The 12,812-nt window shown below is 32.2% G+C and overlaps 1 protein-coding gene across 2 annotated transcripts; it reads right to left on the bottom strand.

The window, feature by feature from the left end:
* Nucleotides 1-505: 505 nt before the first annotated feature.
* LOC145048905 (formin-like protein 3) lies at nucleotides 506-11,394 on the bottom strand. Of its 2 annotated transcripts, none has more exons than XM_078997552.1 (15): nucleotides 10,173-11,394; nucleotides 10,018-10,088; nucleotides 9,798-9,921; nucleotides 9,488-9,559; nucleotides 8,633-8,731; nucleotides 8,510-8,551; nucleotides 7,932-8,012; nucleotides 7,608-7,658; nucleotides 7,414-7,489; nucleotides 7,216-7,310; nucleotides 6,656-6,727; nucleotides 4,268-4,378; nucleotides 4,120-4,188; nucleotides 3,823-3,889; nucleotides 506-757 (listed from the first exon to the last, which is right to left on the bottom strand). In XM_078997552.1, exons 1-15 carry the CDS (start codon nucleotides 10,380-10,382, stop codon nucleotides 684-686), a joined length of 1,314 nt encoding a protein of 437 aa, XP_078853678.1. In that variant the 5' UTR covers nucleotides 10,383-11,394; the 3' UTR covers nucleotides 506-683. The 2 variants fall into 2 exon arrangements, with proteins under 2 accessions (XP_078853678.1, XP_078853679.1); XM_078997553.1 differs by having other exon boundaries at nucleotides 7,932-8,000.
* Nucleotides 11,395-12,812: the final 1,418 nt, after the last annotated feature.

Genomic DNA, 12,812 nt, shown 5'->3' with positions numbered 1-12,812 from the left:
ATCGCACAACCAAGATTATCACCATCTAATAGTGTCTAAACCTTATTCCATTGAAGTCCAATATCTTTACTTGATCCATTTATCGCCCACAATCCCTAAATAAGAAGCTTCTCAAAACAGAATGTTACATTCCCACTTCCCAGAATTTAAGACGAGGCGCGTTCATCTTAGAATAGGTCGGTTTGTTTATTTTTTGGGGCTATTATCAGGTTTGGCTAAATTCAGTCTAAAAGAAACACACACACACACACACACACACACACATATATATATATATATATATATATATATATATGCCAAAAATTTTGGGCCCCTTAGAGTTGTGGGCCATTGGTGGTCGTCCGGGTTATCCACCGTTAGAACTGTTTTGCATCTAACTTGTTGAAATTATTTACATATTACCTTTTAACCTACATCCAGTCGCAAAGGTAATATGTGAACAGTTTCAAAAATTGAATGATATATGAGATAAAAAAATAAAAATCGATGTGAACAAAATCTAAAATTCATGACAATCCTAATTCATTTTATTCCCTAGAAACAATCGGTTAATATACGTACCTTGTATTTTGTACATACATTAAAAAAAAAAAAAAGCTACCTTCCTCCGTAAAGATTACGAATAAAGGTAACATATAACATATCTTTTCATAATTCCCATTTTTTGGTACACATCGAGTCTTTTAATCTGCCCACGCTTTATTCTGATCATGTGCTCTCTTGAACATCTCTATAAAACGCACCAGAGTACTTATCACTGCGAAAACAAATACCATAAAGCATGAAATAGATCCACATAAATACAACTAATAAATCGAATCAATCAATTCTACACATTTTTTGTTGAATGTATTCAGATATTTAGAATGTATAATATAATGAACCCCGTGTCTTCTAGTTAAAACTCACGTGCTCTAGTTAAAACTCATCACTTAAAGCAAGGATAAATGACCTAAAATAGGCACATTTTAATATTTTCAAGCGCATATAATTAGCATGAAGTTTCTTTTATTATTTCTATAAGTGTGTAGTTTTTATTATTTACAGCAGTTGTTAACTTAAATGTAGTTTTATATGCATATAAATTTAATGATTGTAGTTTTTATTTTGTCCACACAATTCATAAAAGTTAGATAAAATTGCAAAAATGGTCTCTGTGGTATGCATTTTTTTGAGTTTTAGTTCAAATCCTAACTTTTTTGGATTAGTGGTCATTTTGGACTAGTTTATATGTAAAAATGGTCCCTGTGAAACTTGAAATGACTAAACTGTCCTCTTGATATATTTTTTATATTTTTTTCTATTTAATAATAAAATGGGGCCCACCTCTCTCTCTCTCTCTCTCTCTCTCTCTCTCTCTCTCTCTCTCTCTCTCTCTCTCTCTCTCTCTCTCTCTCTCTCTCTCTCTCTCTCTCTCTCTCTCTCTCTCTCTCTCTCTCTCTCTCTCTCTCTCTCTCTCTCTCCTTGTGAAAGTCAAACTTCCCCATTGAAGTGGTGCAAAAAATCCTTTTCCTCTAAACCGAATTGGTAGTATATTGGAAGAGTGATACAGACCGAGATGGTTGTTTGTTCTTGGACTAAGCCAGCTGCTGCCATGAAGCACCGTTCCCTCACCATTGTAAGACAGAAACCTCACCACCTCACCTCCTTTTCCCCCCCTCTCACTGATTTAATGTCAAGGATCGAAGAGGGAATCAAGAGCAGTCAAGGACTACCACCCTCGACCACCCACTGCCACCGTGATCCACCATATCTCCACCATCCAATAACCCCTGTTTTAGACAAGAGAACCCACCCAAACACCTCCTTCGACCTACCTTGTTCGTATGGTGCTCGTCGGAACAGGAAGGAAAAGAGGCAGAAAAGCAGCCATCGCCGCCCATCGTCACCACCTTCACCTAGCTGTCGCCGCTACTACTGTGTGACGTCCGACCCACCACCATCGATACCTACCTCATACCTCTCTCTCTCTCTCTCTCTCTCTATATATATATATATATATATATATATATATATATATATATATATATATATCAAAAATCACCACCAAACATAGCCCTCATTCCTCCCTACCCTCCCTCTCTTCGAGCTCACCGGAAAAGGGAGAAAACGAAGCAACAGAAGCCATCGGAGCAACCCCTGCAACCATCATCGACGTTGTTGTGAACCACTTTCGTCGTTAGTTGTTGCTTCCAAAGGTCATCTCCGACCAGCCCCGTCACCTCTTGCGACTCCTATAAGTCCGATTCTCCCCCTCATTATTGTCGTTTTCCTTTTCGATCGACCAACAGTCTTGGATGAGGAAGAACCGATCTCTGATTTCGATTCTACCTCCTCTTCTGCTGGTGTTATTGTTGTTATGCCACTTTATGAGGACTCACTTTTGCCTTCGTTATCTATACATAACGATGTTTTGGAGCTGTAATCATGTTTTTTGGTTGGAGAAGATGAACTGAGGGAGAGACCATTTTTGCAGTTTTGTCTAAAAGTTAACAAGTATTATGATGAAGTTCAAATTGGCTCAAAGTGTCAACAATGAGCGTCGAATCTTTTTTAATAAATGAAGGTTTTTTTTGCCACTTGTCACACTCTCATTTATTTTGTCACATGTCATTTTGTGGTTATTTTGAAATAATTTTTATTCCATATGTAATTTTGTGGTTTTCATATTTTATTAAATTTCATATGATATTTAAATCTTCTTTAATAAATGAAGGTTTTTTTTGCCACTTATCACACTCTCATTCATTTTGTCACATGTCATTTTGTGGTTATTTTGAATTAATTTTTTTCCATATGTAATTTTGTGGTTTTCCTATTTTATTCAATTTCATATGATATTTAAATTTAATAATAAATGCATATCAATTTCATTAATGGACTTTCCTTATAACTTCAAAATTTTAAAATAAAATCTCATTAATTTGTTTTGATTATTTTATATAAATGATTTGTTTAAATTTAAAAGAGAAAAAAAACACTTTAATTTTAGTAATTCAATATTTTTCTCATTTTTCTTATAAATTCAAATTTCTCAAATGTTTATACATATTTAATTGTTTTAAATACATCCATGTAATACATGTGGCTCACACCTAATTGCTAAGACACCAAAGAAAATCAACATGACACTAGAGCAAGGTACATATATACTCATTTGTCTAAAAAGGGCAAGTCCATCTAGATGGAATAATCTAGATATGCTCTTATAGCTCTAGTATACCTTGGTGTTTATTTGTTTTAGTATTATGTGTAGATTTGGAGTCCTCAAGTATAAGTAGGCGCTCGCCCCCTTACTTGCATTGTATTTCATCCTTTAAAGAAAAATGAGATCTTAGTTTCTTGTTGATGGATTTGAGGAACTCATGGGAGAAGTAGAGGAAATGATCTAGATGAATATCTAACACACCAAACTAGTTCTAGATTGATAACTTTTCGAGGAATAATCAATCTCATGATATTAGTCATACTTACCTATTCTCTTTATGATATTAGTGGTATTTAATTAATTTATTTATTTAACTGCTTTTAATTTAAGGTCCCCGGCCAATCCTAATCTCCGGTTGACCAACCTAATCCCCCCTATTGACTTTTGCAACTATGCTCAAGAGAATGCAAAGGATACACATATATAGTGTCTAAGATCGCTATGGACAATTGCATAAGAGTAACAGGCCTACACAATACCTACTTTATCATATGGATTTCACAACACTCTTTTATATGTTGTTATACAAACTAAGCAATCCTACATACACTTACATGCATACATTTACACCATAAGTGACAATTAAGATAATGAAACTAAAAGCTACAACATACCTTGCTCCCATGGACACCGACTGGGATCCTCCCCAAAATATAAAGGAAGTGAGTCTATATATCGACCCTGCAAAACGTTTATTCTTGTTACATAATGAACTCATCTTTTCTCTTTCTTTTCTAAATATGTTGTTAAATGTGAACCTATAAAGAAAAAGTTACTCGACTTAACGGTTTACTTCTAAGGACTCACTTTTAAGATAAAATCAAAGACCAGAACAGTAAATCAAAAGCTTCGTGTATTGATTCAAAAATATGTACCTAAAATGGATGCATAGCAGTTACAGAAAGACTTACCACGTTACTATAGAAGGAGCTAAGAGTTTGCAGTTGAGCATTGGCACTATCAAGAAAATTCTGCAAGACCTGGAAGGTGGTTGAAGAAAAATTAGTTTAGTATTTTGGAAGGAAAAAAAAAAAAAGTAAACGTATATATACGTAATACCTCTTGGTATCGACCATCATTGACTGAAGCATCAAATTCCTGCTGTACCCTTTCAACGCCTTTAAATAATGCATGCATGCCCTCCGATAGAATTTTGGTTTGTATTTTATACTTTTGATGTCGATATATAGCCAAATGGAAAAATATATATATATATATATATATATATATATATATATATATATATATATATATATATATATATATATACAAAAATACAAAAAAAATACAAGCCATCATTATGCATCCGGATTGCAAAAATAAGAAGAGTAAATTACATTTTAGTAGGATCCTTAGTATGGCTGTTTCTTGCATTTTTGGTCCCAAAATGTTTTTTTTCTTTTGTTTTGCTTTGTTTTTATTATTATTATTATTATTATTATTATTATTATTTGCAAACTTGTTCGTTAATTGAGATTCTTGATACGTATTTGGTCCTTTTTCTAAGTAAAATAGTTATTTTTTATACCAAAAGTATAGCTACTTTTTGCAATTTTAGTCCAAAAAATATAGCCATTCTATTTTGAACTTGGACCAATAATGTTATAAAAACCTAAAATAAGAAATGGAATTGCAAAAGAAACTTTTGGGGAACAAAACTGAAAGACAAAAAAAATCAACTATACTCGGAAACAAAAAATATAGTTTACTCAGGAAACAAATTCTGATACTTTTAAGGTATTCACTTTAGTGCAAATCACATAAAAACCATTGTATTTTGGCCCGGTTTAAGCTCCATATTTTATATCGTTAAAAAAAACCATCAATGTTTGCAAAATATTAAAAATAAATAAATAAATTCAATGCAACTATTGTGGCTATTGCTAGTTCAGCAAGTTACTATTATAAAGTGATTTTTTTCCACTAAAGCCACCCAACTTTAACACATTTGACCACTATATAACAACTTTTTTCGTAATTTTTTAGCTTTTCTTTTGTTAAACACAATATTTTTAGAAATTGTTTTTAATTTTCTTTTTGTTAAAATTAGAAAAAAGAGGAAAACCACAATGTGAAGATTTTTTTTTCTCCTAAAATTGTTAGTGTTAGTAAGGCTGGAGGGAGTGGTGCCACCGAAACCGCACTCCCTCCTATGCCACGTAGACGCCAACTCAGATTTGTTCTTATTTCATCAACTAGAAACCGCAATGAAAGAGTGGGAAAAAGGTTAGGAGAGAGAAAAGAAAGAAGATAATTGGTTGAGAGAAGAGAAAAAGTACAAGTAAAAGAGGAGAAAAGAGAAAAATGAGTGCAGCCATGGACTACCGCACTGCAGCCAAAACCGCAGAGAACCGCGGCCTGAGGGAGGTGTGCGCGGCTGAGGTGGCACAAACCGCGGCCCCAAACCGCAGCCACACCCTTTAGCCTAAAAGTGTGTCGGCACATAAAATTATTGAAATCGTCCTTATGGTTTGGTTAAAATTACATATTTTGTCCCTAACTTTTATTTTGCACTCGGATCGTCCCTGTGGTTTGATTTTGTTGTATTTTTCGTCCCTGTGGTTTGGTCAAAATTGCATGTTTGGTCCCTAACTTTATCTATGTAAAGGACGAAAAACGCAACAAAATCAAACCACAGGGACGAAAAATGCAACAAAATCAAACCACAGGGACGATCCGAGTACAAAAGAAAAGTTAGAGATTAAACGTATAATTTTAACCAAACTATAGAGACGATTTCATTAATTTACTCATTTTCATAGGACTACTTTTTTTAGAAAATATTTGTTGCTGCTGGCACAAAAAACCTAATTAATGCCATAGACCATTGACAGTAAAGTTCCAGGAATTCTTTTGGTGGTTGTTGCCAATAAAAGCCCGTTAGTTTGAGAATAAATAAACAACTCTTAAAAAACATTAAAAAATATATATACATCTTATCTTAAATTCTAGAAAAATTCCACATAAGCCAAAAATCCCTGGAAAAACATATTATAGGTCAAAGCTATCAAATTATAAAAATTATTATTGTGAGAACAAATGAATCATTTTTAAATAAACATACAAAAAGTACAAAAAATTTTAAAAAAAAAAAAAATCCAACAAAACAAAATACCGCCTTTAACAATTTATTTTATTTTCAACAACTTTTTATTACAAAAAAATAATAATGTGTTTAACAAAAAAATACCAAAAAAAAAAAAATTGTTATGGCGGTTAAATAAGAAAAATGTGTAGCTGGGTGATTTTATTGAAAAAAAAATAGCATCTTATCATGGTAACTTGTTGAACCGGCAATTGGGGTCATAGTGGTGGCGTTGGACTTTTTTTTTTTTTTTTTTTTTTGCAAACATGGGTTGTTTTTATAGAACCAAATAAAATTAGGAGCTTAAAACCTTATTTTAGCCAAACTACAATGGCGTTTATGTTCATTTCCCTTCAATTTACCCTATAGGCAGCTTGCAAGTGAATCAAATCCTTATCAAAGTCCAACAATTCAGGCGTTTGCTCAGCAACGACCTAATTAATTAGCAATAGTACGTAGTATGTAAGCTCACAAAATCAAAACATAATCAAAGTGACATGAAAATTTATAAGAAAATTGTAGCTAATGCTTTTTTCTGGGAATATATTCCATGAGATTAAAACATTATTAATTTTGATGATCATGAGTAACAATCAAATGCTCTTTTGAGAATTAAACATGACTTTCTGAACATAATCGGTGGATAAATAAATCTATTGTAGTCCAACATATATTTGTGTTTAATTTTCTTAAATAATAATAAAATGTCATTTTACAAGGTTTTAATTACCTTTTTCTAACCCGGTCAGTATAAGAGACAAAAACCAAACTTAAAGGCAAGAAGAAAAAAAAAAACTTGGACTGAACCTGCAACTTTTGATATATCACATGGACCATTCTTGTAATTTACTCTAATTTTAACTTTAATTAATTAATTGATATCTAGTGTGAAGACAAAATTAATACTCAAGAAAAATTATACCTTGCATAAGAAATGCAACAATGTGATCTTGTTGTTTGTTGACCGTTTTTCACCCAACTGATTAAAACTATCTAACCTAAATCTTCCCGAAGATTCTAAAACATAGATAAAAGAACGTCATAATTTCATTAAACATAAAAACAAAAATACAACCTCCAAGATATCAAGATTAAGATATTTCATCAACTTTAGCTTTACCTGTGCCTCCATTTAATGTATTCCCCATTTTAACAATTGTCTGCATTATCTTAGCCAGATCTGTTGATTCCTTAATCTAAATTATGTAAATAGAAATTAAAAATTCACAAAAACTTGATCTAAATTATGTAAATAGAAATTAAAAATTCACAAAAAACTGCAAGTATCTGCATAATCTTTATGATGAAAGTCACCTCTCTAGTAGCTTCATTGATTGTATTCAGGGTGTCTCTGAAATTGTTAACCTGCAAAAAGATTTGAAATTAAGGCAATAAAGAAAGGTAGATTGGTATAGATCCCGATAACCTAACACTGACCTACTATTTATATCTGATGTCCACCGGCCTAACTAGTAAAATGACATAAACGTCCCTAGTTACCCGTTTATTACAAAGCATTAAGAGAATACATGCAAGTCAAACTAATTAATCCCTTATAGCCAACTCTTCCTTCTAGCATATGTAAAGTATAGCATAAATGAGAAAGAAATTGTAAAAGTATTTTGTAAGAATGTTCACCCGACTCATAAAACTAATTTTGAATGCAAATACTCGTAGTTTTGTCTCTATCCTTGGGATGTTCGCACACTGCAAGAAAAACTACAAGTCCAAGTATCATAATGTGTTATGTAAGGAATTAATAATAGGAAATTTGCAAGGAATAGCAATGTACTTTACTCTTTTTAACAATATAGGCATTAACATTATTTTTTACTAATAATAGCAATGTACTTCTGTTGTTTACCCATAATAGCTATATACCTTTTTTTTTTAAACGAATATAGTGGTATGTAAAAGGTACTTTATTTTTTATCCGTAATAGCAACGTAGTTCTGTTTCTATGCCCATCATAGCAATATACATGCAATTCCATACCCTATAATAGCAGTAAGCTTAATTTTTTTTTTATCGATAATAGCAATATGGAACATGAAACTTTAAGCATTATATAAGTTTCAAGTTATGTATTGGTATTATCTCTAGCGTAAAGTAAATACATTGCAATCATGATAAAATTAAGTACACTGCTATTCCTTGTAATGTGCACTTAATTATTATATCTTTATGCAATAGTTGCAATCTACAAGTAAAAATACCTGTTCACATTGTCCTAGCATTTTCTTGTCTCCTGTATAGCTCTGAGATGTAGAAATACAATTATTGCATATGAAGTGTAAGTATACAAATTAAGGAGAGGAGAAGAACAAAGCAGAAAATACCTTTATCATCTCCATTTCTTTTTCTGTAGGACAAAATTTGATAAGATTATCAACTTGATCAAGATTCAAAGCAGAAGGATCTAATGCAAGGATGGCATTCTGAAAATCAAACACAACTTCTTATATGTTATAATCCTACATCAGACATTAAAGCAAACTATAACTTAATAAAACTAGAAATGTTTTTTATACTTCTGTGTTGGTGTCTTGAGTTTATTTTCACAATCTAGCTATAACGTGTAATTGTGGAAAAATATAACTTACTGAAAACCTTAATGTAGTGTTTATCGTTGAAAACAAACAAATAAATAAATAAAATTGTTATTTCTTTGCTACAAAGGAATGGAATGGAGCATATACCTTGAGGAACGTGATTCCTTCTCATAGGTTAATTTTCATTCCATGGGGGAGGGGTGTGTTTAACTGATTTTAAAAACATCAGTAAAATTATTTTTTCTATTTTCCAAAATGTTTTATTATAATTCTATTTCAAGATTGGTATTTAATTTTCGTTTTCATAAATACTTTTTTAATGATAAGTATCTTATTTGTGACTAGCTGAAATGCATATAGCGTATATTTTAAACAACATGAAACATGTTTATATTCAATTTATATATCTTAATTTAATTAAAGTTTATTTTTATAAAATAAGTTTTTTCTTTATTTATCAATTTAACTTTAGATAGTATTCTTATTATACATAACAACAATATGTTTGAATAATTAATTTCATTCCTACAACCCTTCGTTCCATTTCTTTATGATCCATTCCACCATATACTAAACCGGGCCTTAGATTTTTTTTTTTTTTTTTTTTTTTTTTTTTTTTATTTATGCATTATATAAACTTACAATAATATCAGGTAGAGGAATCTTCATTTTCCCAAGCATGATTTCACAATTACTTGCTCTTTCTGGATGAACCTGAAAATAATTTAAAGAAAAATCATCAAAATTACTTAGCAATGCCTGCAAAAAAGAATTTAAATGTTTTTAGTACAAAAGTGAATCAATGAGATGTTTTAACATAATATCTTATTGTTATTTTAGAGGTAGATATAAAATTGGAAGAAAAGTAAACACAAAAATGGATCTTTCCAGGGTATTAAAATACTTAAACTTTTAAATATGTCCATTTAAAGTACAAGTTGAATCCACTAACCAAATCAATGTTTTCTGGTTTGAGATTTTCAGAATGTGGCGTATCATTATCCTTGTGTATGTGTGTAAACACTGAAGCTGTTGAAAACAGACTCTCAAGCTCCATAATATCGATTTCAGGAGCCCTACAAATTAAGAAAATTAATCAATTTTTGCTAAATGAATATAAAGCAAAATATGAAACAATTTACTTGTGCATGTAGTCATTGAGATCCACATACCTTGATTGGTTCCCCTGTTTCTGAGGTGTCCATAAACCGCCCTTTGATTGTGAAGGTATCGTATCATTGCTCTTCAAAATTATAATGGATTAATAGATTAAGATGATTATACATAAAATTAGTGAATAGAAATTAAGGAAAAAAAACAAACATACTTGATATCTGAATGCAATTTCAAGCATTCTCACCACCTCTTTCATTAACGGACGTTCTTCACGGTTTCTCTTTAAACATCTATAAGCAATTTCTGTAAACGCCTTCAAAGAACTAGGATTTATTTCATCCTTAATCTTACCAAAAATAATTCCATTTAGGCTGTTCCCTTCGTAGCACCTTTTCACCAACTCAGTTAAAGGTGGGCCCATATCCTTTTGACGAATACACAACCTCCCACACAAAACTTCAAACAAAACCACACCAAAAGAGTAAACATCTGACTCCTTTGTTAATAAACCCGTCTCTACGTAAAGCGGATCACAATAACCAAGAGTGCCACAAGCTTTAGAGACAAGGAAGGAATATCGCTGGTTAGCTGGACCAAATTTAGATAGACCAAAATCTGCTATCCTGGCATTCCAATTTTCCTCTAATAGGATGTTGGCACTTTTAATATCACGGTGTAATACTCTTTCTTGGGTCCAACATCCCTATGAAGGTACGCAAGTCCACAAGCTGCACCAATACATATTTTAAGGCGTAGAATCCATGTTAGATCACTGTTGTTGAGATACATGTCAAGACTTCTCTTTGATGTGTACTCATACACAAGGATCTTCTCGCCAATATCATCACAAAACCCTACGAGAGACACAATATTATCATGTTTGTAAAGAGAAAGAATAATGATCTCTTTCCAAAACTCCGAGTCTCCTTGCCCAAATGTGCGATCTAAACGTTTTATAGCAACCATGGTATGCCGCTTTGAATGGGTGAGTTTTCCCTTATAAACTTTCCCAAATCCTCCTCTTCCGATGCAATTGTCTTCAGAAAAGTTGTTTGTTGCTGATTTTATAGCTTCTAATTGTATTTTGAGGTGTTCAAACTGTCTTAGGTCAGACATCGTTTTGATTAGTGTTAAAACTTTCAAAGATCAAAGTGCTTGAAAGAGATGATATTGCATCTATTTTAACAATATATAGAACTTTAAGATTAGATCTAAAACAGTGAGTCGCCACCTAACAAAATGAGTATTATAAAACTGGCATGTGGGTCTCTTGCCTTTGCCAGCTTGCAAAACGATTATTAATTATAAATAAATAAATAAATTAACTCTACAAATTCGATAGATTAGCTGATGCTGTAAATAACAAAGCTGTTTCTAGAAGATCTTCATTCCCATTGATCCAGTCACTGACTTGTGGCTGCAGTTTTTTGTCTCCCACTTTCTGTATCTTGCGAGATATATCATCGATAGTATTCATAGAATTTGATTTTTTTGGAACTTGGAGCTACAAGAATTTACCCCGATCCCGACGAACACCATACAGACTACATGTGTCATCACTACAGATGGGGCTATACCGAGAGTTGACCATGATGGTTTGACCTCAAAGTCTACACGGACGACTTGGCGTCAGAATAGATAAGGTGGGAAATGAAAACTATATACGTGGGTTTCTAAAATATATACCAACAACTTCCCGTTGGTGTGTTATAAAGGAGCATCCTCAGCACAAGGTTGCATTTTTTTTTTTTTCTGATTTATGTTAAATAATGAAACGACATTGTTTTTGTTTGGCTATAGCTACGACATGTGGTCGCTGTAGGGTTATATTTTAAAGAACTATACTCAATCGCACCCGTAAGGTTACCGCTTGCATGCCCAAAGTCTCTCTCTCTCTCTCTCTCTCTCTCTCTCTCTCTCTCTCTCTCTCTCTCTCTCTCTCTCTCTCTCTCTCTCTCTCTCTCTCTCTCTCTCTCTCTCTCTCTCTCTCTCTCTCTCTCTCTCTCTCTCTCTCTCTCTCTCTCTCTCTCTCTCTCTCTCTCTCTCTCTCTCTCTCTCTCTGTGTGTGTGTGTGCGCGCGCGCGCGCATGTGAAACACTACAAGGATCATACCCTGTTCTGACGACATTTTCGACACTTATGTCAACGATAAGTCGTCGGTAAAACCTATAGTTATGAATAGACGAGATATCATCTAGAAAATATTGTAACCGTTTTTCTGTTTTAGCTATACCGACGACTTTTAGTCAGTAAAGGTCAAAATTGTTGTTATATTTAAGACCTTTAGCGACCCCTTGTCATCAATATAGCTTTTTTTAATTTTTTTTCACAGATTTTGTTATATTTTTACCAAACCTGTTTTTTAAAACAAATCTAGGTATTATATATGCATAATAATGTTAAATACTAAAAGATCTACTATATACCAAATAATGTAAGCAACTCCATCAAAGTTCAAAGGGAAATCTCCAAAAAAAAAAAAGTCATAAAATTTTAATCTAATTTATGAAAAAGTTCCGAACTAATTTTTGTTTACAGAAAAACACATAATACCGGCTAAAACTTCGAAAAAACCCTTTTTAGCCGGTTTCATAGATTTAGCCGGTATTCTATCATTTTTCGTTAATATTATGACTTTTTTGAAAATTACCCGATAACCAAAATATTGAGATTTTTTTGAAAATTACTATGAAATTAATGGATATAATTATTAACAAAACATTTATAAACATAATTTTTTTTTATTATAAACAAAGAAAATACATTTGTTGCTAATTTTTAGAAATATAATGGTCGACTATGTACTTCACTATTGTTTGTTGACCACTTCAAAGTCTCTATGTTCTTCCTA

This window comes from Lactuca saligna, chromosome 5 (genome assembly GCF_052625555.1).
Source record: "Lactuca saligna cultivar CGN05327 chromosome 5, ASM5262555v1, whole genome shotgun sequence".
NCBI classification, from domain to species: Eukaryota; Viridiplantae; Streptophyta; class Magnoliopsida; order Asterales; family Asteraceae; genus Lactuca; species Lactuca saligna.
This window is presented reverse-complemented; position numbering and strand designations above follow the sequence as displayed.

Bases quoted from the DNA above. Each gene is read 5' to 3' on its own strand.
- LOC145048905 (XM_078997552.1), bottom strand. From the start codon at position 10,382: ATGGGCCCACCTTTAACTGAGTTGGTGAAAAGGTGCTACGAAGGGAAC. The intron at 8,732-9,487 runs GTAAGTTTATAT...TTTGATTTTCAG, and splicing joins TTCCTCTACCTGATATTATT to AATGCCATCCTTGCATTAGA. The intron at 7,659-7,931 runs GTGAACATTCTT...ATCTTTTTGCAG, and splicing joins AAATTAGTTTTATGAGTCGG to GTTAACAATTTCAGAGACAC.